The sequence below is a fragment of the Triticum aestivum genome, chromosome 1A (genome assembly GCF_018294505.1).
Source record: "Triticum aestivum cultivar Chinese Spring chromosome 1A, IWGSC CS RefSeq v2.1, whole genome shotgun sequence".
In the NCBI taxonomy this organism is placed as follows: domain Eukaryota; kingdom Viridiplantae; phylum Streptophyta; class Magnoliopsida; order Poales; family Poaceae; genus Triticum; species Triticum aestivum.
In genome coordinates, this window is record NC_057794.1 from 562,987,684 (window position 1) to 563,009,632 (window position 21,949).

A 21,949-nucleotide genomic window follows, 5' to 3' on the forward strand; every position below is an offset into this window, starting at 1 on the left:
CCGGTAAGTGGCGCAGCTCAAGAAAATGTTCCTGAGGTGCCTGCACCGACTAGAGAGGAAGTTGATGATGATGATCATGAAACTTCAGATCAAGTTGCTACTGAACTTCGTAGGTCCACAAGGACACGTTCCGCACCAGAGTGGTACGACAACCCTGTCTTGGAAATCATGTTGTTAGACAACTGTGAACCTTCGAACTATGAAGAAGCGATGGCGGGCCCGGATTCCGACAAATGGCTGGAAGCCATGAAATCTGAGATAGGATCCATGTATGAAAACGAAGTATGGACTTTGACTGACTTGCCCGTTGATCGGTGAGCCATAGAAAATAAATGGATCTTTAAGAAGAAGACAAATGCGGATGGTAATGTGACCATCTATAAAGCTCGGCTTGTCGCTAAGGGTTATCGACAAGTTCAAGGGGTTGACTACGATGAGACTTTCTCACCCGTAGCGAAGCTGAAGTCCGTCCGAATCATGTTAGCAATTGCCGCATTCTATGATTATGAGATATGGCAAATGGACGTCAAAACGTCATTCCTTAATGGTTTCCTTAAGGAAGAATTGTATATGATGCAGCCAGAAGGTTTTGTCGATCCTAAGAATGCTGACAAGGTGTGCAAGCTCCAACGCTCGATTTATGGGCTAGTGCAAGCATCTCAGAGTTGGAACATTCGTTTTGATGAGATGATCAAAGCGTTTGGCTTTATGCAGACTTATGGAGAAGCCTGCATTTACAAGAAAGTGAGTGGGAGCTTTGTAGCATTTCTCATATTGTATGTGGATGACATACTGTTGATGGGAAATGATATAGAATTCTTGGAAAGCATAAAGGCCTACTTGAACAAGTGTTTTTCAATGAAGGACCTTGGAGAAGCTGCTTATATATTAGGCATCAAGATCTATAGAGATAGATCGAGACGCCTCATTGGTCTTTCACAGAGTACGTACCTTGACAAGATATTGAAGAAGTTCAAAATGGATCAGTCAAAGAAGGGGTTCTTGCCTGTATTGCAAGGTACGAGATTGAGCACGGCTCAATGCCCGACCACGGCATAAGATAGAGAAAAGATGAGTGTCGTCCCCTATGCCTCGGCCATAGGGTCTATCATGTATGCTATGCTGTGTACCAAACCTGATGTAAACCTTGCCGTAAGTTTGGTAGGAAGGTACCAAAGTAATCCCGACATGGAACACTAGACAGCGGTCAAGAATATCCTGAAGTACCTGAAAAGGACTAAGGAAATGTTTCTCGTTTATGGAGGTGACGAAGAGCTCGTCGTAAGGGGTTACGTCGATGCTAGCTTTGACACAGATCTGGATGACTCTAAGTCACAAACCGGATACGTGTATATTTTGAATGGTGGGGCAGTAAGCTGGTGCAGTTGCAAGCAAAGCGTTGTGGCGGGATCTACATGTGAAGCGGAGTACATGGCAGCCTCGGAGGCAGCACAAGAAGCAGTCTGGGTGAAGGAGTTCATTACCGACCTAGGAGTCATACCCAATGCGTCGGGCCCGATGACTCTCTTCTATGACAACACTGGAGCTATTGCCCTTGCCAAGGAGCCCAGGTTTCACAGGAAGACCAGGCATATCAAGCGTCGCTTCAACTCCATTTGTGAAAGTGTTCAAAATGGAGACATAGAGATTTGTAAAGTACATACGGACCTGAATGTGGCAGATCCGTTGACTAAACCTCTCCCTAGAGCAAAACATGATCAACATCAGAACTACATGGGTGTTCGATTCATCATAATGTAACTAGAATATTGACTCTAGTGCAAGTGGGAGACTGTTGGAAATATGCCCTAGAGGTAATAATAAAATGGTTATTATTATATTTCTTTGTTCATGATAATTGTCTATTATTCATGCTATAATTGTGTTATCCGGAAATCGTAATACATGTGTGAATACATAGACCACAACACGTCCCTAGTGAGCCTCTAGTTGACTAGCTCATTGATCAAAAGATAGTCATGGTTTCCTGACTATGGACATTGGATGTCATTGATAACGGGATCACATCATTAGAAGAATGATGTGATGGACAAGACCCAATCCTAAGCATAGCTCAAAGATCGTGTAGTTCGTTTGTTGTAGCTTTTCTGAATGTCAAGTATCATTTCCCTAGACCATGAGATTGTGCAACTCCCGGATACCATAGGAGTGCCTTGGGTGTGCCAAACATCACAACATAACTGGGTGACTATAAAGGTACATTACAGGTATCTCCGAAAGTGTCTGTTGGGTTGGCACGAATCGAGACTGGGATTTGTCACTCCGTATGACGGAGAGGTATCTCTGGGCCCACTCGGTAATGCATCATCATAATGAGCTCAATGTGATCGAGTGGTTGATCACAGGATCATGCATTACGGTACGAGTAAAGTGACTTGCCGGTAATGAGATTGAACAAGGTATTGGGATACCGACGATCGAGTCTCGGGCAAGTAACATACCGATTGACAAAAGGAATTGTATACGGATTGATTGAATCCTCGACATCGTGGTTCATCTGATGAGATCATCGAGGAGCATGTGGGAGCCAACATGGATATCCAGATCCCGCTGTTGGTTATTGACCGGAGAGTCGTCTCGGTCATGTCTGCATGTCTCGCGAACCCGTAGGGTCTACACACTTAAGGTTCGGTGACGCTAGGGTTGTTAGGAAGACTTGCATGTGATTACCAAATGTTGTTTGGAGTCCCGGATGAGATCCCGGACGTCGGAGGAGTTCCGGAATGGTCCGGAGGTGAAGATTTATATGTAGGAAGTTGTCATACGGTCACCGGAAAGGTTCGGGGGCATATCGGTATTGTACCGGGGCCACCGGAGGGGTTCCGGGGGTCCACCGGGAGGGGCCACCTCTCTCGGAGGGCCTAATGGGCTGTAGAGGAAAGGAAACCAGCCCTACATGGGCTGGCCGCATCCCCCCTTGGGGCCATGCGCCTAGGGTTGGGGAGGGGGGAAACCCTAAAAGGGGCGCCCTCCTTTCTTGGGGAGCAAGCCCCCTCCCCTTGGCCGCCCCCCCCCCCCCTCTAGATCCCATCTAGAGGGGGCCGGCCCCCTTCCTCCTTCCCCTATAAATAGAGGGGCAAGGGGAGGGCTGCACACAACATCCAAGGCGCAGCCCCTCCCCTCGCCAACACCTCTCCTCCTCCGTAAGAGCTTGGTGAAGCCCTGCCGAGTACTGCAGCTTCACCACCACCATGCCGTCGTGCTGCTGTTGGAGCCCTCTTCCTCAACCTCTCCCTCCTCCTTGCTGGATCAAGGCGCGGGAGACATCCTCGCTCCATACTTGTGTTGAACGCGGAGGTGCCGTCCGTTCGGCGCTAGGATCTTCGGTGATTTGGATCACGACGAGTACGACTCCATCAACCCCGTTCTCTTGAACGCTTCCGCTCGTGATCTACAAGGGTATGTAGATGCACTCCTCTCTCCCTCGTTGCTAGATGACTCCATAGATTGATCTTTGTGATGCGTAGAAAATTTTAAAATTCTGCTACGTTCCCCAACAAAGGTGACATTGGAGTATCCTCAAGAAGCCTCCGTAGCCACCAAAAACCAATCTAGACCCGTTCCGGCACCCTGCCGGAGGGGGCAATTCTTCTCCGGTGGCCATCTTCATCATCCCGGTGCTCTCCATGATGAGGAGGGAGTAGTTCTCCCTCGGGGCTAAGGGTATGTACCAGTAGCTATGTGTTTGATCTCTCTCTCTCTCTCTCGTGTTCTTGATTTGGCACGATCTTGATGTATCGCGAGCTTTGCTATTATAGTTGGATCCTATGTTTCTCCTCCCCCTCTTCTCTCTTGTTATGAATTGAGTTTCCCCTTTGAAGTAATCTTATCGGATTGAGTCTTTAAAGATTTGAGAACACTTGATGTATGTCTTGCCGTGCGTATCTGTGGTGACAATGGGATATCACGTGATTCACTTGATGTATGTTTTGGTGATCAACTTGCGGGTTCCGCCCATGAACCTATGCATAGGGGTTGGCACACGTTTTCGTCGTGATTCTCCGGTAGAACTTTGGGGCACTCTTTAAGGTCCTTTGTGTTGGTTGAATAGATGAATCTGAGATTGTGTGATGCATATCGTATAATCATACCCACGGATACTTGAGGTGACATTGGAGTATCTAGGTGACATTAGGGTTTTGATTGATTTGTGTCTTAAGGTGTTATTCTAGTACGAACTCTAGGGCTGTTTGTGACGCTTATAGGAATAGCCCAACGGATTGATTGGAAAGAATAACTTTGAGGTGGTTTCGTACCCTACCATAATCTCTTCGTTCGTTCTCCGCTATTAGTGACTTTGGAGTGACTCTTTGTTGCATGTTGAGGGATAGTTATGTGATCCAATTATGTTATTATTGTTGAGAGGACTTACACTAGTGAAAGTATGAACCCTAGGCCTTGTTTCAACGCATTGCAATATGGTTTACGCTCACTTTTATCATTAGTTACCTTGCTGTTTTTATATTTTCATATTACAAATACTATTGTCTACCATCCATATACCACTTGTATCACCATCTCTTCACCGAACTAGTGCACCTATACAATTTACCATTGTATTGGGTGTGTTGGGGACACAAGAGACTCTTTGTTATTTGGTTGCAGGGTTGCTTGAGATAGACCATCTTCATCCTATGCCTCCCACGGATTCATAAACCTTAGGTCATCCACTTGAGGCAAAATTTGCTACTATCCTACAAACCTCTGCACTTGGAGGCCCAACAACGTCTACAAGAAGAAGGTTGTGTAGTAGACATCAAGCTCTTTTCTGGCGCCGTTGCCAGGGAGGTGAGTGCTTGAAGGTATATCTTTAGATCTTGCAATCGAGTCTTTTAGTTTCTTGTTTTATCACTAGTTTAGTTTATAAAAGAAAATTACAAAAAAATGGAATTAAGTTTGTCTCATACGCTTCATATTTTTAATATCTTTCGTGAGTATGATGGAAAGGAAAATTGTGCTCAAGTGCTAGAAGAAGAAATCTATAAAATGTTTGGCACTAAATATTTGAATGATGAGCATGATTGCAAGGTTATTAGTATGAATTCTTTGAATATCCATGATGCTAATGATGATTGCACTAGTTATGATGAAAATGCCTCCTATAAACATGTCAATTTTTGTGGAGTAGACTGCGTTTGTAAGTACACACCAAATAGGGAAGATAGATATTGCATGAGGCATAAGTACTTAGAAACTAAATTGATGCAAGAAAGGCTAGATGATTGTGCTGAAAATTTAAATTTTCTTGGCCGTACTTGTGGACTTTGCAATGAAAGTGGTCATTTAGCTATCCAATGCAAATTGTTTCATGATCTAATCGTGTCCAAAAATTGTGATGACTTGATTTCCCTTGCACACTATAATGAACTTAGTTTGCTTATGGGCTATGAAGAAATGAAACGTATAACTAACTATCTTCCGGAATTTGCCCGTTATAAACTTCTTGGTTTTGATCTAGAGGAAATTTATATGTATTGTGCAGTGAATTGTATTGAAAATCCTTATATTGCCAACTACATAAAGAAAAGAAAACAAATAGAAGATGAAGAGAATACTAATGAAAGGGAAGATATTTCCCAATATCCTCCTATTATTTCCTCTGATGAATCAGGTAACGAGGAGGAGCCTCCTATTCAACCAATCTCATTAATAAGGAGCTCCAAAAAGAGGATTGAACCCACACATGATGTGGTGAAGAAGAATAAAAGAAAAAGGAAGAGAGGTAAAAAGATATCTCTCCCAAATAATGCTGCTCCTATTACTATTGTGCCTCATGAAAATATAATTGTGGAAGATAATGATACTTCTTATGATCTTGAAAATCTTTTTGGCACTTGCTTGGAAGAATATGATAATTGCTATACTATTGGTGCTATCCATACTATTGATGATGAAAGTGATTATGCTTATGATATGAAAAGGCCCAAGCTTGGGGATGCTATGTTTGATGAAGATGATGTTTTTGAGAATATATTTGCTGCAATTAATGTTTGTCCCAAGCTTGGGGAAGCTGTGATTAATGAAGATGATATTTTTAGTCTCTCAAGTTTTGATATGCAAGTTTATAATGATGATAGCATGCCTCCTACTTATGATGATTATTGTGATGATACTTATGCTATAAAAAGTAGTGATTATATTTATAAAAATTGCCATGGTTATGATTACCCCTTCTCTGAACATTACTCTTTTAATGTGGAAACAATTTATAGTATTCAAGTTTCCTATGATACTCCCACTATTCCGAATAAGAAGAATTTTGCTTATGTGGAGAGTAATAAAAATTCTATGCTTGTTGACCATGAAAAGAATGCTTTAGGTGCTGGTTATATTGTTGAATTCATTCATGATTCTACTGAAAATTATTATGAGGGAGGAATATATGCTTGTAGGAATTGCAATAATATCAAGTTTCCTCTCTATGTGCTTAAAATTTTGAAGTTATGCTTGTTTTGCCCTCCTATGCTAGTTGATTATTGTTCCCATAAGTTGTTTGCTCACAAAATCCCTATGCATAGGAATTTAGTTAGACTTAAATGTGCTAGTCATATTCTTCATGATGCTCTCTTTATGTTACAATTCTTATCCTTTATGTGAGCATCATTGAAATCATCATGCCTAGCTAGGGGCTTTAAACGATAGCGCTTGTTGGGAGGCAACCCAACTTTATTTTTATTCCTTGCTTTTTGTTCCTGTTTAATAATAAATAATTCATCTAGCCTCTGTTTAGATGTGGTTTTATGCTTTTAATTAGTGTTTGTGCCAAGTAGAACCTTTGGGAAGACTTGGGTGAAGTCTAGTTGATCATGCTGTAAAAAACAGAAACTTTAGCGCTCACGAGAATTGCTGCCATTTTTATTTGGAGAGTGTTATTTAGTTAACTATTTTTGCAGGTGATTAATAGATAAATTCCTCAGGTCCTCCAATTTATTTGAGAATTTTATGAGTTCCAGAAGTATACGTTTGATCCAGATTACTACATACTGTTCTGTTTTTGACAGATTCTGTTTTTCGTGTGTTGTTTGCTTATTTTGATGAATCTATGGCTATTAAAATAGTTTATAAACCATGGAGAAGTTGGAATACAGTAGGTTTAACACCAATATAAATAAAGAATGAGTTCATTACAGTACCTTGAAGTGGTCTTTTGTTTTCTTATACTAACGGAGCTTACGAGTTTTCTGTTAAGTTTTGTGTTGTGAAGTTTTCAAGTTTTGGGTAAGGATTCGATGGACTATGGAATAAGGAGTGGCAAGAGCCTAATCTTGGGATGCCCAAGGCACCCCAAGGTAATATTCAAGGACAACCAAGAGCCTAAGCTTGGGGATGCCCCGGAAGGCATCCCCTCTTTCGTCTTCGTTCATCGGTAACTTTACTTGGAGCTATATTTTTATTCGCCACATGATATGCGTTTTGCTTGGAGCGTCAATTTATTTTGTTAAGATTTGATTTCTGTTATTTATAACAATGTTTTGCATCTTTTATTTCAATAAAAGTGGCATTGATAGCCTTTACTATGCCTATTTTAGAAGCCCACATGTTGCTGTTTGAAAACAGAAAGTTTACCGCTGTTGCAATAATTCCCTAGAAAAGTCAGAATATGATAAAACGTTGAAACCTTTTGCATATTAAGCTCTGATAAATTTACTACAGTGGAAATTTTCTTTCATAATTTTTGGAGCTAGCAAAGTATGGATGTTGCAGCATTCTTTACAGACTATCCTATTTAGGCAGATTGCTGTTATGTTTGCATTGTTTGCTTCTTTAATGATTCTATTTGAGGACAGGACTATTAAATATGCAGAGGCATTTAGTATGCAATGTTGAATACTAATTTTAGTGATTTGCTACAGTAGAGTATGATAAGGTTTTGCAATGGTTTATACTAACTTATCTCACGAGTCCTTGTTGAGTTTTGTGTGGATGAAGCTTTTGAGATTTAGGGAGACCGTGATATGAGAGGAATTAAGGAGACACAAAAGCTCAAGCTTGGGGATGCCCAAGGCACCCCAAGATAATATTTCAAGAAGTCTCAAGCATCTAAGCTTGGGGATGCCCCGGTTGGCATCCCACCTTTCTTCTTCAACAATTATCGGTTAGTTTCGGTTGATCCTAAGTTTTTTGCTTCTTCACCTAATGTTTGCTATTCGTAGATGCCATTTTGTTTTGCTTTGCTTGCTGTTTGAATAAAATACCAAGATCTGAAATTATTAAATGTTAGAGAGTCTTCACATGGTTGCATAATTATTCGACTACTCATTGATCTTCACTTATATCTTTTGGAGTAGTTTGTCATTTGCTCTAGTGCTTCACTTATATCTTTTAGAGCATGGTGGTAGTTTTATTTTGAATAAATAGATGAACTCCCATGATTCACGTAGATTATTTTGAGAGTCTTAAATAGCATGGTAATTTTCTTAAAATACTAATATTCTAGGTATACAAGATTAATAATAAAATTCTCTTATGAGTGTGTTGAATACTAAGAGAAGTTTGATACTTGATGATTGTTTTGAGATATGAGGATGGTAATATTAGAGTCATGATGGTTGAGTAGTTGTGAATTTGAGAAATACTTGTGTTGAAGCTTGTGATTCCCGTAGCATGCACGTATGGCGAACCGTTATGTGATGAAGTCGGGGCATGATTTATTTATTGATTGTCTTCCTTATGAGTGGCGGTCGGGGACGAGCGATGGTCTTTTCCTACCAATCTATCCCCCTAGGGGCATGCGCGTAGTACTTTGTTTTGATAACTAATAGATTTTTTCAATAAGTATGTGAGTTCTTTATGACTAATGTTGAGTCCATGGATTATACGCACTCTCACCCTTCCAGCATTGCTAGCCTCTCTAATACCGCGCAACTTTCGCCGGTACCATAAACCCACCATATACCTTCCTCAAAACAGCCACCATACCTACCTATTATGGCATTTCCATAGCCATTCCGAGATATATTGCCATGCAACTTTCCACCGTTCCGTTTATTATGACACGCTTCATCATTGTCATATTGCTTAGCATGATCACGCAGTTGAAATTGTATTTGTGGCAAAGCCACCATTGATAATTCTTTCATACATGTCACTCATGAGTCATTGCACATCCCGGTACACCGCCAGAGGCATTCATATAGAGTCATATCTTGTTCTAAGTATCGAGTTGTAATTCTTGAGTTGTATGTAAATAAAAGTGTGATGATCATCATTATTAGAGCATTGTCCCAGTGAGGAAAGGATGATGGAGACTATGATTCCCCCACAAGTCGGGATGAGACTCTGGACGAAAATAAATAAAAGAGGCCAAAGAATCCCAAATAAAAAAAAGAAAGAAAAGAGGCCATAAAAAAGAGAAAAGGCCCAAATAAAAAATAAAAAAATGAGAGAAAAAGAGAGAAGGGACAATGCTACTATCCTTTTACCACACTTGTGCTTCAAAGTAGCACCATGATGTTCATGATAGAGAGTCTCCTATGTTGTCACTTTCATATACTAGTGGGAATCTTTCATTATAGAACTTGGCTTGTATATTCCGATGATGGGCTTCCTCAAAATGCCATAGGTCTTCGTGAGCAAGCGAGTTGGATGCACACCCACTTAGTTTCTTTTGTTGAGCTTTCATACACTTATAGCTCTAGTGCATCCGTTGCATGGCAATCCCTACTCACTCACATTGATATCTATTGATGGCCATCTCCATAGCCCGTTGATACGCCTAGTTGATGTGAGACTATCTTCTCCCTTTTTGTCTTCTCCACAACCACCATTCTACTCCACCTATAGTGCTATGTCCATGGCTCACGCTCATGTATTGCGTGAAGATTGAAAAAGTTTGAGAATGTCAAAAGTATGAAACAATTGCTTGGCTTGTCATCGGGGTTGTGCAAGATTTAAATATTTTGTGTGGTGAAGATGGAGCATAGCCAGACTATATGATTTTGTAGGGATAGCTTTCTTTGGCCATGTTATTTTAAGAAGACATAATTTCTTAGTTAGTATGCTTGAAGTATTATTATTTTTATGTCAATATGAACTTTTGTCTTGAATCTTTCGAATCTGAATATTCATATCACAAGTAAGAAGAATTACATTGAAATTATGCCAACTAGCATTCCACATCAAAAATTATCTTTTTATCATTTACCTACTCGAGGACAAGCAGGAATTAAGCTTGGGGATGCTTGATACGTCTCCAACGTATCTATAATTTTTGATTGCTCCATGCTATATTATCTACTGTTTTGGGCAATATTGGGCTTTATTTTCCACTTTTATATTATTTTTGGGACTAACCTATTAACCGGAGGCCCAGCCCAGATTTGCTGTTTTATGCCTATTTCAGTGTTTCGAAGAAAAGGAATATCAAACGGAGTCGAAACGGAACGAAATCAACTGGAGAAGTTATTTTTGGAACGAAAGCCACCAGATAGACTTGGACTCCACGTCAGGAGATACGGGAGGTGCTCACGAGGGTGGGGGCGCGCCCACCCTCCTAGGGCGCGCCCCCTGCCTCGTGGGGCCCCCGTGGCTCCTCCGACGTACTTCCTGCACCCATATATATCGTCGTACCCTAAAACTTCCATAACACAGAATAGATCAGGAGTTCCACCACCAGAAGCCTCCGTAGCCACCAAAAACCAATCTAGACCCGTTCCGGCACCCTGCCGGAGGGGGCAATTCTTCTCCGGTGGCCATCTTCATCATCCCGGTGCTCTCCATGATGAGGAGGGAGTAGTTCTCCCTCGGGGCTAAGGGTATGTACCAGTAGCTATGTGTTTGATCTGTCTCTCTCGTGTTCTTGATTTGGCACGATCTTGATGTATCGCGAGCTTTGCTATTATAGTTGGATCCTATGTTTCTCCTCCCCCTCTTCTCTCTTGTTATGAATTGAGTTTCCCCTTTGAAGTAATCTTATCAGATTGAGTCTTTAAAGATTTGAGAACACTTGATCTATGTCTTGCCGTGCGTATCTGTGGTGACAATGGGATATCACGTGATTCACTTGATGTATGTTTTGGTGATCAACTTGCGGGTTCCGCCCATGAACCTATGCATAGGGGTTGGCACACGTTTTCGTCGTGATTCTCTGGTAGAACTTTGGGGCACTCTTTGAGGTCCTTTGTGTTGGTTGAATAGATGAATCTGAGATTGTGTGATGCATATCGTATAATCATACCCACGGATACTTGAGGTGACATTGGAGTATCTAGGTGACATTAGGGTTTTGATTGATTTGTGTCTTAAGGTGTTATTCTAGTACGAACTCTAGGGTTGTTTGTGACGCTTATAGGAATAGCCCAACGGATTGATTGGAAAGAATAACTTTGAGGTGGTTTCGTACCCTACCATAATCTCTTCGTTCGTTCTCCGCTATTAGTGACTTTGGAGTGACTCTTTGTTGCATATTGAGGGATAGTTATGTGATCCAATTATGTTATTATTGTTGAGAGGACTTACACTAGTGAAAGTATGAACCCTGGGCCTTGTTTCAACGCATTGCAATACCGTTTACGCTCACTTTTATCATTAGTTACCTTGCTGTTTTTATAATTTCAGATTACAAATACTATTATCTACCATCCATACACCACTTGTATCACCATCTCTTCACCGAACTAGTGCACCTATACAATTTACCATTGTATTGGGTGTGTTGGGGACACAAGAGACTCTTTGTTATTTGGTTGCAGGGTTGCTTGAGAGAGACCATCTTCATCCTATGCCTCCCACGGATTGATAATCCTTGGGTCATCCACTTGAGGGAAATTTGTTACTGTCCTACAAACCTCTACACTTGGAGGCCCAACAACGTCTACAAGAAGAAGGTTGTGTAGTAGACATCACTGGATTGGTTGCTTTTGGCAAACATAGGATGTACCCAGTCATCATCGTGGACAAGGCATTCTGTCTAACACCTTGAGGGCGCCCTGGTGGAGGAGCTGCTGGTAGGGAACGATCTGGTGGCGATCTTGGTGAGGTGCCCTAGAATATCGCTGATGTCTGTCTGCAGCTTGCCCACCATCGTGTCCACCCCAGAACGCCAGGCGGGGAGCTCGTTGACAGCCGGCTCGAGGGAGGTCGGCACCGGCTCCATCTTGGTGACCGTCAACTGCATCTTGTTGAGCGACTTCTGGATCGCAAGGAGCACGGTGGTGATGCTACTCCGCTGCTGCGTAGCCTCCACCAGCAGCTTCTGCAGGTCGTGCTCTGCCATGATTGCTTGAGGAGGGTGGCGTGGTGGGGGAAAATAGGCTCTGAATACCAAATGATACGAAGCTCGATCTAGGACATATTGTTCACTCAAACGCTATGAATCTGGGATACAAGATACGGGTAGTAGCAGCAAGAAGGGGGTTCAGGGAATCGAGAGCCAGGGGTGGGAGAGGGGAAACGCCCAACGGCGGCCGGTTCAGTCTTCAGTTCTTCGATGTCCCTCTCTCGGAGATGAAGTGTAGTTTATATAGGCAGGTCACTCTCCCTTGGGCCTTGTGGGCTGGTCTTGGGCTCCTCATGGCAAGTAATTCCCGTGACATTCCTTCCTCCTTTTAAAATCGGCTTGACCACAAGCCGACGCCGACGCTGGAGAGTTTTTTCTCAGGGTCCCATGGCACTTCTAGAGTGGTGGTAGCCTTCACGGTAGTAGCCAAGGCCGAGGTAGATTTGATCTTGGTACAAGGTGTGGATGATGTGAATCTTGTCCACGATGGCATTGAGGTAGTAGTGGTGCTAGGCGGAGGTGGGCACCATGATACTCCTACCTGTCGTTACACAATTTTTGTGCTGATGTGGCTGAACTAGAAGCTCGCGTGGATTCCATTGCTTCAAAGAATGGGTTTCTGGACTTGTAAGCATCAGCAAAACAGTCTACCATCACAGCTGCAGAGCATTCTGGCAGAAGGCACAAGCGCCACTGACATTGGTGAGAACCCCAAGGATAGATCCTTCCAGGAGTGCAAAATAGAATTGTGTGACACAAGAACCAGGAAAGCTTAAATTGGTGTCTCGTGCAAGTATAGTTCAGTTGAGATCGCATGAGTAGCATCATAAAAGCACCATCCTCCAGACCAAATGTTTCACGAGCTTCAACAATGCATGTGGACTATGCTCGTTCATGACCTGTTACTAGCTTTCCCTTTGTTATAAACATTTGTAGCTGCAGATAGATGTTAATCATTCTTATGGCTGATGGTTGGATACACTGCTTGCACATCTCCCCCTGCTGAAACAATATTCTCCTGTCAAAAGGAGTTGACAACTGAAACCAAGCATTATAGAGCTCCATTGACACAATGAGAACTCCCCACAGATGCTCAGACTGAAGAATTCCATAGCAGATGGACCAGGAATGTTTTGTACTCTGGACTAGAAGTTGTTTGAGACAAATAACAAGGATATATCGAGCACAGATAACTGCCGCTGAGGCAATGCTCTCTCGACACTTGTGACAATTATTTGCTTGTTGTCCCGGCTTCCATGGCAATGCCAAAAATTCATAACGTGTAACACACTAAGATATCACCACGATATTCGACAACCCGATTTTGCTATCCCCTGGATTCCATGGTGATGTGTCACACAGAGCTCTTGGAACAAAATTTGGCAACCTAAAATTTTCTTCCAAAGAGGAGCATTTCCATGCAAGCCAAGGCTTCAGGACCACTAATGTCCCCATCAATTCCAATAGGTTATCTTCCTGTATAGCCCCATGCCTGACATTTTCTTGATGTGATAGAGGCCACAGCTGCAGCAGCTCATGTTGCAAGAATTGCCTGGACCCAACTGACTGTAGTAGTACTATACTACCCCGTAACAGTTCATCTCCAGGAATAAGTCCTACAAGCTTGATCAATAAAGGGCTTCCAGGAACAACTTCATGGACCTGTAGCATTCTTTTATACATAGAGCAAAGTGCTAATTCACTAGTTGCAAGAAGACTATGGCTCCCTTCACTCTCTTGTTTGTGAACTTTATATATCCCAACTTGAGTGAAATATTTTATCGGCATCGGCGGTCGAAGTAGTGCCACTAGGTAACAATCATGTAGGTGATAGAACAGCCAGGCTACCTTCCATTGAAACCGAGCAGAGCAACAAAGAAAGATACAGAATACTTGTCCGCCAAAGGAGTGATGTGTGCAGAAGCTCATATCCACTTTCAAGAGATGTAACAGGAACGTTGTACTTTGGCTTCTCATTCAAGTCCTCCTGTAGTAAATTGGTCATTAGAAAACTGGGTGCAACACCACTCCAAAATATCCTAATTCTGTGTCGTTCCCAGCAAGGAGGAGCTTCAAATACTGCATTTGTTAGCTGCACACATTGAAGACAGAAAACCAATGGCAGATGGAAATTGTCCTGCATAGAACCCATCATGTATGTAATGCGTGATTGCGCGGTCAGCAAGGAAGTTCCAGGGTCCCATGGCTTCTCATGATGGAAACCACTAATCAGGTCCCACCCAAGCACTTGAACAGCAGGCAAGAATTCTGCCTTGTTCGCCTCATAGCCTTGAGCATGGATTAATGCAGATAAATATATTGCTGGTTGTCCAGGATCCCATGGCAATGTCAGGAACTCATAACATGTAACATCGGAAGGTAGGATTCTGACTGTCACTACTAATGATGGGCTTGTGTCACAGGGATACTCCAAAGTGGGCAGGAGCTTGAGCAAGGCTGTTGAGTCCATCTCCGTCATGGCCGCTGGCAGGTTGCACATCACAGGAGACACAGATTTCAGAAACTGCGGATCGAACGGGAGCACGACCGCCATGTAAAGGGGTACCACGGTAGCCTGGATGGTGCCGACGGCGGTGCCCAGACCTGAGGTCGAGCAGGTGTTGTGCGCTGTGGTGGAGCAGACACTTGTTGCAGGGAGGGTGTCTTCACGCACAACATCGACATCACTTGTTGTAGGTATAACCGCCGTAATGGCTGGGGGACTGCTCGTCGAACCCCTGGTGGGCAGAGAAGCAATGAGATCAACGACAGTGTTGTCGACTCCTACAACAGGGGTGATGCTGGATTGGTTGCTTTTGGTATTGATCCTCCAAGAGGGGTGCTGCTCTATGGTCCTCCAGGCACTGGTAAGACCATGCTTGCTAAAGCTGTGGCACATCACACTACTGCTGCTTTTATCAGAGTGGTTGGCTCAGAGTTTGTGCAGATGTACTTGGGTGAGGTAAGATGCGGATAGTTGTAACCTTGTTTCTGCATTCGGTTGTCCTTATACTATCACAAAAACTATTGCATGCATTAAGCTTTGACCATGCAATAGATTCCTAGTTTGTTATGTGTTGCTTAGATTTCCTTTATTATGCGCAAGATTCCCAGTTCGTTAAAAAAAATAGCACTTGTTTGAACTGAAGCATACTGTGAACATCTGACACACGTTCCTTTTTGTTTATATTATTATGATGCATCTTATATGCAAACCATATTTAGTTACTGTATGCATTACCAACGCAAATAAACTACTATGTGATGCATCCAAAAACATATTTAGCTTATTATTCATGCTGTCAGTGATGTTATGTGATGCTTCTTAATATTCTGGTATTTAAGTCTTTCATACATTCCTCTTAGGGTTTACACAAGAATTTGCTACTATGTGAAGTTTTTCTTTGGTTTGCTACTTATCAGGTCTTTTGTTGATGCATTGTATCATTTATCTCATCTTAGGGCCCAAGGATGGTTCAGGATGTATTCCGCTTGGCTAAAGAGAATGCCCCGGCTATAATATTCATTGATGAGGTTGACGCCATAGCCACTGCTCGATTCGATGCTCAGACCGGGGCTGACCGAGAAGTTCAGCGAATTCTGATGGAGCTACTCAATCAAGTAGGTTTGCTGGAACTCAAGTTGTTTGCCACTTCTAACCCTAGACAATAATGCATTTGGAACATGCATATAGATGTAAATAAATAAAATAGCTGTGACTTAGATTGTAAAGCTCAAGCTCTTAGTGTCCAATTTTACAAAATGTATACATGCTCTTAGAATTGGTATCTGTAGTTTTTTTAAGGATAGGAAGTAACTTTCTGAAAAGGCTATTGTTAAGATTATTGTGTGCAACTTTCTCATGCATTGGCTGGTCCGAGTATTTATTATTGTGAATGTTGTATGCCATGCAGATGGATGGATTTGATCAGACAGTGAATGTGAAGGTTATAATGGCGACCAATCGGGCGGATACTCTAGATCCTGCTCTGTTGCGTCCAGGAAGGTTGGACAGGAAAATTGAGTTCCCTCTGCCGGACCGGAGGCAGAAGAGGCTTGTTTTCCAAGTAAGTTATGCACTTGCATTCATTGTCTTTGTTTGGAAAGATGTTATTGATAGTCCTTGTTTGGAAAGCCTTTAAAAGAAATTGGTGTTTAACAAGGCACACATTTTTTGTGGCATGTATTATGGATAAATTGACCTATAGCTCCAATTAAGTAATTAGTTGTAAGCTTGCATTTATGAACTAATGGAAATCTTTGTTTATTGATCCTTTTTGAAATTATTGCACCTTATAATTATGACGGCTTCCTTTCTTTCAGGTTTGTACTGCTAAAATGAACTTGAGCGACGAGGTTGATTTGGAAGATTATGTCTCCAGGCCCGGATAAAATCAGTGCTGCTGGTGTGAGTGCCATCTCACTGTGTTAAACGGTCTTTTGATCTTTGCTCGTACTACTGCAGCATAAGAAATTTCATCTCCTCAGATTAGTTAGTCCATGATAATTTCCTTAAATCATTTAGTCTTGAAACTTATCCATAACAAGTTTCAAAGAGTAACATTGTGTCAAGTCTTTTACAGATCGCTGCCATTTGCCAGGAAGCTGGCATGCATGCTGTCCGCAAGAATCGGTATGTTATCCTCCCAAAGGACTTTGAGAAGGGTTACCCAACGAACGTCAAGAAGCCTGAAACAGACTTTGACTTCTACAAATGAGGCAACTAAGTGTTAAAAAGAGAATGCTTTGTTTTCAATCAAGTCCTCTGTATATGCTAGTACTAGTGTAAATTTTAACCCTACATGTTCCTTCAATGCTCACTCATGTTGAGATTTGTTGTCAGTTTGATTTTCGGTGCTCCGGTCCGGCTTGCTTACTACTCCCTCTGTCCCATAATGTAAGACGTTTTTTGACACTGGATGGAGGGAGTATTGGGTTTTGGTCTGTTTGATCGCTCTGGTCAGCGAGGTTATGAGCATGCCGTTATACACGTGACAGAGAATATCGATCGAGACGAATAGAGCTCCACCCTAAGAGCCGAGACAGTGCCTCCCAGCAAGGAAGATATGTGGTTCCAATCTGAGTTGGCGATGGTGTCTGTACTCTACTGATGCTTCTATCTATGTTTACAAGAAGGCCATTGATAGGCGCCAATTGGCCGGCCGAAATTTTGGCCGGTCACCGCGCTGGCCGTATTTGCGAATTGTCTTCCTGTCCAGAGAAAAAACAGGGCCGCGCGTCTCTGCCGCAGATCGCCTGTGACGCTCCACCCCCACCAAGCTGCGGTTGCCAGCTCCAGCAGCTTGCCCCTTTCCCCGTGACAGCACCACCATGGCCTCACAGTTACGGTTGCAGCACGGCGTTGCTTCCTTCGTCGCTGCTGCCCGCAGTTGTATCAATTGCCGGTTCCAGCAAAATTGACCCATGGTTCCAGCATCGTCGCTGACGGTTGCAGCACGGCGTTGTTTGTCTGCGACGCTGACGCCCCACGGGTTGCAACTCTGCAAATCACCGGTCCCAGCATCCCGGTGAGTCGATTCCAGCCCATGTATTGCCGGTTGCAACACCATGCTCGTCGATCACAGCACCAGAGCTCGTCGTCGTTGCCGTGGGCACTTCCAGCGCGACGAACGACCCTATGTGCTTCCAGGTGAGCGCTTGACCTCGGCTTGCAGCGGCCCTCGTCATCCTTTGCAGCTGTGATGTGTGACTCCCGCGGCAAGTGGTCGGGCAGGGAAGATTGGCTCGGATTTGACGACGGCCATCTCCGGCGAGATGCTGTACGGTGGTCGACTGGTCGGGCAAAGGAGGAGGAGAACGTGCGGTTGGTCACAGGAATTTGTTTGTTGTACAAGTTATTATATGCTACACTAGTTGGCTATGCAAGGATAATTACAGTTTTTACAATATACATCCAATTCTTACAGTTATATATCAACTAGACTCCGGGAACAGGCACCCGGAGAACAGGGCGCAACACGAGCTTGTCCCTCCGCCGCGCGGTGATCCCGAATGCCTCGGTCATGTCGAGCTCCGCCGACTCTGGCCCCGACCACTCCCAGTCAAAGTGGAAGAGCAGGCTCGCGAGCGCCAGCTCGACGTTGGCGAGGCCGAACGCCATCCCGGGGCACATCCTCCGGCCGGCACCAAACGGCAGGAACGCAAAGTCGCCACCTCCGAAGTCGGCCGCCGCCGCCTCCCCCTTGAACCTTTCCGGCCGGAACTCCTCGGGCGCGTCGGGCCAGTAGCGCTCGTCGCGGCCCAGTGCCCAGGCGTTGACTAGCACCTGCGTACCACGCGGCACATCGTATCCCAGCACCTGGCATGGTTCCTGGCACTCGCGCGGGAGCAACAACGGTAGGGGAGTGTGCAGCCGCAGGGTCTCCCGGATGACCAGGTGTAGGTAAGTGAGCTCACTTAGAGCATGCTCGGCCACGGTGCCGCGGGCATGGAAGGCTTGCCGCACCTCCGTCGTCGCCTTTTGCATGACCCTCGGGTTCTTGATCAGCTCTGCCATGGCCCACTCCAACGTGGTCGCCGCCGTCTCGCTGCCGGCGCCAAATATGTCCTGCATGCAAAACATGGAATTTCTAAGGTGACCGGTCTGCATACTTTCCCGATGAACGGCGAATTTATTAGCTAGTAACAGAGAATACTCCTTGAAGCATAGGCGAATTCTATTTCGAAATGAAAGAAAGCATAAAAATGGCGGAAGCGAAATCAATCCTTAGATTACACTAATATTTTTCCACTAAAAAAAAGAAAGATTACACTGACATTTTGATACAGGCTTACACGTTTCAACTACTTTGGATAGATAGTTCGTCAACAAAAGATGATAGATAGCACCGCTGCATGGTTCGAAAAAGTCAACAAAAAAGTCACATGGTCACGAGTTCACGATAGCAAAATTAACCATTTCTAGATCATAGTAACATTTTGATAAAACCGTACACGTCTCAACCACTTTGAATGGATAGTTCGTCAACAAAATACGTCACATGATCACGATAGCACGGAAGCCACTAGACGAGAACACTTACGAAGATGACGGATTTGATGGCGTCCATGTCGAGCGGAAACTGGAGCGCGCCCTCCTTCTGGATCCTCAGCAGCACGTAGAGCAGGTCCTCGTCGTGGCCTCCGCCGCCGCCCATCCTCTCCAGGTGCTCCCGGACGACGCCGTCGAGGATGCCGTACACGGTGTCGCGGCACTCCTGAGCGCGGCGCACGGCGCTGCTGAGCCGCGCGGCGAGCCGCGAGGATGGCCACAGGTCGGCCGGGTTGAACCCGGCCGCCAGCTGCATGGAGCGGTCGAGCGCCCGGAGGAACGCGTCGCGCTCCCGGCACCGGTCGCCCAGCACGGCGCGCACCGTGCTGTCCGCCACGAGCGCGGCCAGCAGCACGCGCATGTCCACGGGGCGCGCGGCCGCCGCGGCCACGGCGACGCCGCGGAGCGCGGCGGCGACCTCCTCCTCGCGGATGGCGCGGAAGGAGAGGACGCGGCGCGCGGTGAGGAGCTCCGCGACGGCGATCTTCCGGAGCTGGCGCCAGTAGTCCCCGTAGGGCGCGAAGATGATGTCCCGGCCGCCGTTGGTGAGCACGCGCATGGTGGCGCTCAGGGGCCGCGTCGCGAACGCCGTGTCGTGGGTCCTCATCACCTCGCGCGCGCCCTCCCGGGAGGACACCACCAGCGTGGGCACCTCGCCGAGCCGGAGCAGCATGGCCGGCCCGTGGCGCCGCGCCAGGTCGCGCATCGCGCGGTGAGGGAGCTGCCCGGCGAGGAGGAGGTGGTGCAGGCTCCCGATCACCGGCAGCTGCCACGGCCCCGGCGGCAGGCGCAGGCCGTCGGCGGCACCATCACCGCGCGCGCCCCGGCGCCTGCGGCCCGCGAGCACGATGAGCAGTGACACGAGAGCTAGGCCGAGGTAGACGACCACATAGGCGCCCTCCATTCGTGATCTGGGGTCCGAGCACGGCGAGGAGCCAGCGTTGCTTCCGGATTTAGTCATGTAAGTTACGTACCGAATTTCTCTTCCGGAGTACACGTGATGACAGTGATGTGGATAACGAAGTGCTTGGAACTACCGACAGATAAATCCTGTCTCAACTGATTTGTGGAAATTTGTGCACCTCATGGACGGATGAAATTGAGTATACTAACTTGCACTGCATAGACAACACGGACGCGACTAGGGAGCACACGTGTGCTCCTTAGTGTTTCCGGGCAAACAGCCAAAAATGGAAGTTTTTGTCCTAATGTTATGATGCAAAATCCATTTCAAGGAAAGAAAGATCTTCTCCCATGTCGAAATTAAGCTTCGTTTTCACAGTTAGGTTTTTGGTTATGAGCTCTTCAAAACTAGATTTCATATAGGTATGTTTCGATGAACTTTTTTTTCTCAGGCAACTTTGGTGCCACGGCGAGGCAAGTTTTGTATTACAGCAATCAACTTTTGTTTAGCCTGCATATCATGGTCACGTATCATCCCGATGTTCTTTTGAGTTGGCTACGATGACTACCAAATTGCGTGGCATCATCTGTAAATTGCCTATATTTGGTTGGTGGGCGAGGGTGTGGGTCGTGGGTGTTTTTCCTCCTGCGCGGCGCGATCTAAATCGAACGACGCTCGCGGGTGTGTGCTCGCAACCGCCAAAAGTGCAGCTGCACTAATTAGAATTTGGTTTGATTCAAAGTTTTTTTATAAGAATTTTGGAGGATTAAAAATCTTTGTAACTTTCTATATCTGGTTGGAATTCTCTTGAGAAATCCATTGCACCAGATTTCATATAGAATTTTTTTTCATCCGCACAAACAGTTCTTTGTTTTTCCTGCTGTGCAATCAAACACGCTTTGGCGTAAACAAAATCTTGTAGGACTTGTGTGGACATGCTACTGCAATTTTCCCTATTCCCACTTTTTTGCATGATAAGATTACTTAGATCATGATAAGAATTCCTTAAATCAGTATTGCCATGACAGTTGTTGAACAGATGAAAAGTTTTTCCTGCAAAAAAAGCCTTATTAGGCCATGTTTGGCCATTTCTCAGCGCTTATCTCTTAGCACATTACCATATGCAAAATATTGTTGTATTTTAAGAGGAGAAAGGGGAGATGTATGTTAATGAAAATACGGCTCTTAGCTCGTTTCTCTATGAATTATAATTAATAATTTGACCCCGTGTGGCTTATTTTCTTATATTCCATGTATTGATTTTTTAATATTAATTTTTTATAACAAATTCTGAAAATATATAACCTAATTCCAAACTTTCACTTGTATGACCAGGTCATCCTCATGTAGAAGGAAGAGGGACTCTTCCTCAGTGCATTGGCCGAAGAGGAAGTCTTCGTTCTTGTGGTGGCCGAAGACAACTCTTCGGTCGCCTTTGGAACGAAGATCAGCGGGTCTTGGCCGAAGAGGCGTCTTTGTTGTGTAGTGGGCTGAAGAGATGATCTTCGCCAGCGTCCCGACCAAAGAGGATGTCTTCATTCACCACACGGACGAAGAGTTCAGGATAAGGATCCTGACCGTCTTCTTCCTCCCGATCGTGCTATTCCTCTTTCTCCCTCTTCCCTTCGCCATTTTTACCGGTTCCAGCTCCTTTTCATACCATATACACTGCTAACCACCAGATCATGGCAATTGAGAGGCTTGCAAACAAGTGGAAGGTAGCGAGACCAAACGATAGCATGAAGGCATATATCAA

General features: G+C 44.7%; 1 protein-coding gene and 1 pseudogene across 1 annotated transcript; one reads left to right on the forward strand and one right to left on the reverse strand.

Moving 5' to 3' along the window:
- The first annotated feature begins 14,817 nt into the window (after positions 1-14,817).
- Positions 14,818-16,956, forward strand: LOC123051403 (26S proteasome regulatory subunit 6B homolog; annotated as a pseudogene).
- Positions 16,957-18,048: 1,092 nt separating this feature from the next.
- Positions 18,049-20,238, reverse strand: LOC123068069 (dolabradiene monooxygenase). Its single transcript, XM_044490575.1, has 2 exons — positions 19,282-20,238; positions 18,049-18,806 (listed from the first exon to the last, which is right to left on the reverse strand). The coding sequence occupies exons 1-2, from the start codon at positions 20,191-20,193 to the stop codon at positions 18,177-18,179; spliced, it is 1,542 nt and encodes a 513-aa protein (XP_044346510.1). The 5' UTR covers positions 20,194-20,238; the 3' UTR covers positions 18,049-18,176.
- Between the last annotated feature and the right edge of the window lie 1,711 nt (positions 20,239-21,949).

What these genes read in the sequence shown, in the direction of transcription:
- LOC123068069 (XM_044490575.1), bottom strand. Translation starts at nt 20,193, where the DNA reads ATGGAGGGCGCCTATGTGGTCGTCTACCTCGGCCTAGCTCTCGTGTCA. An exon ending in CCATCAAATCCGTCATCTTC is followed by an intron (nt 18,807 to 19,281) that starts GTAAGTGTTCTC and finishes TTTTGCATGCAG; the next exon opens with GACATATTTGGCGCCGGCAG.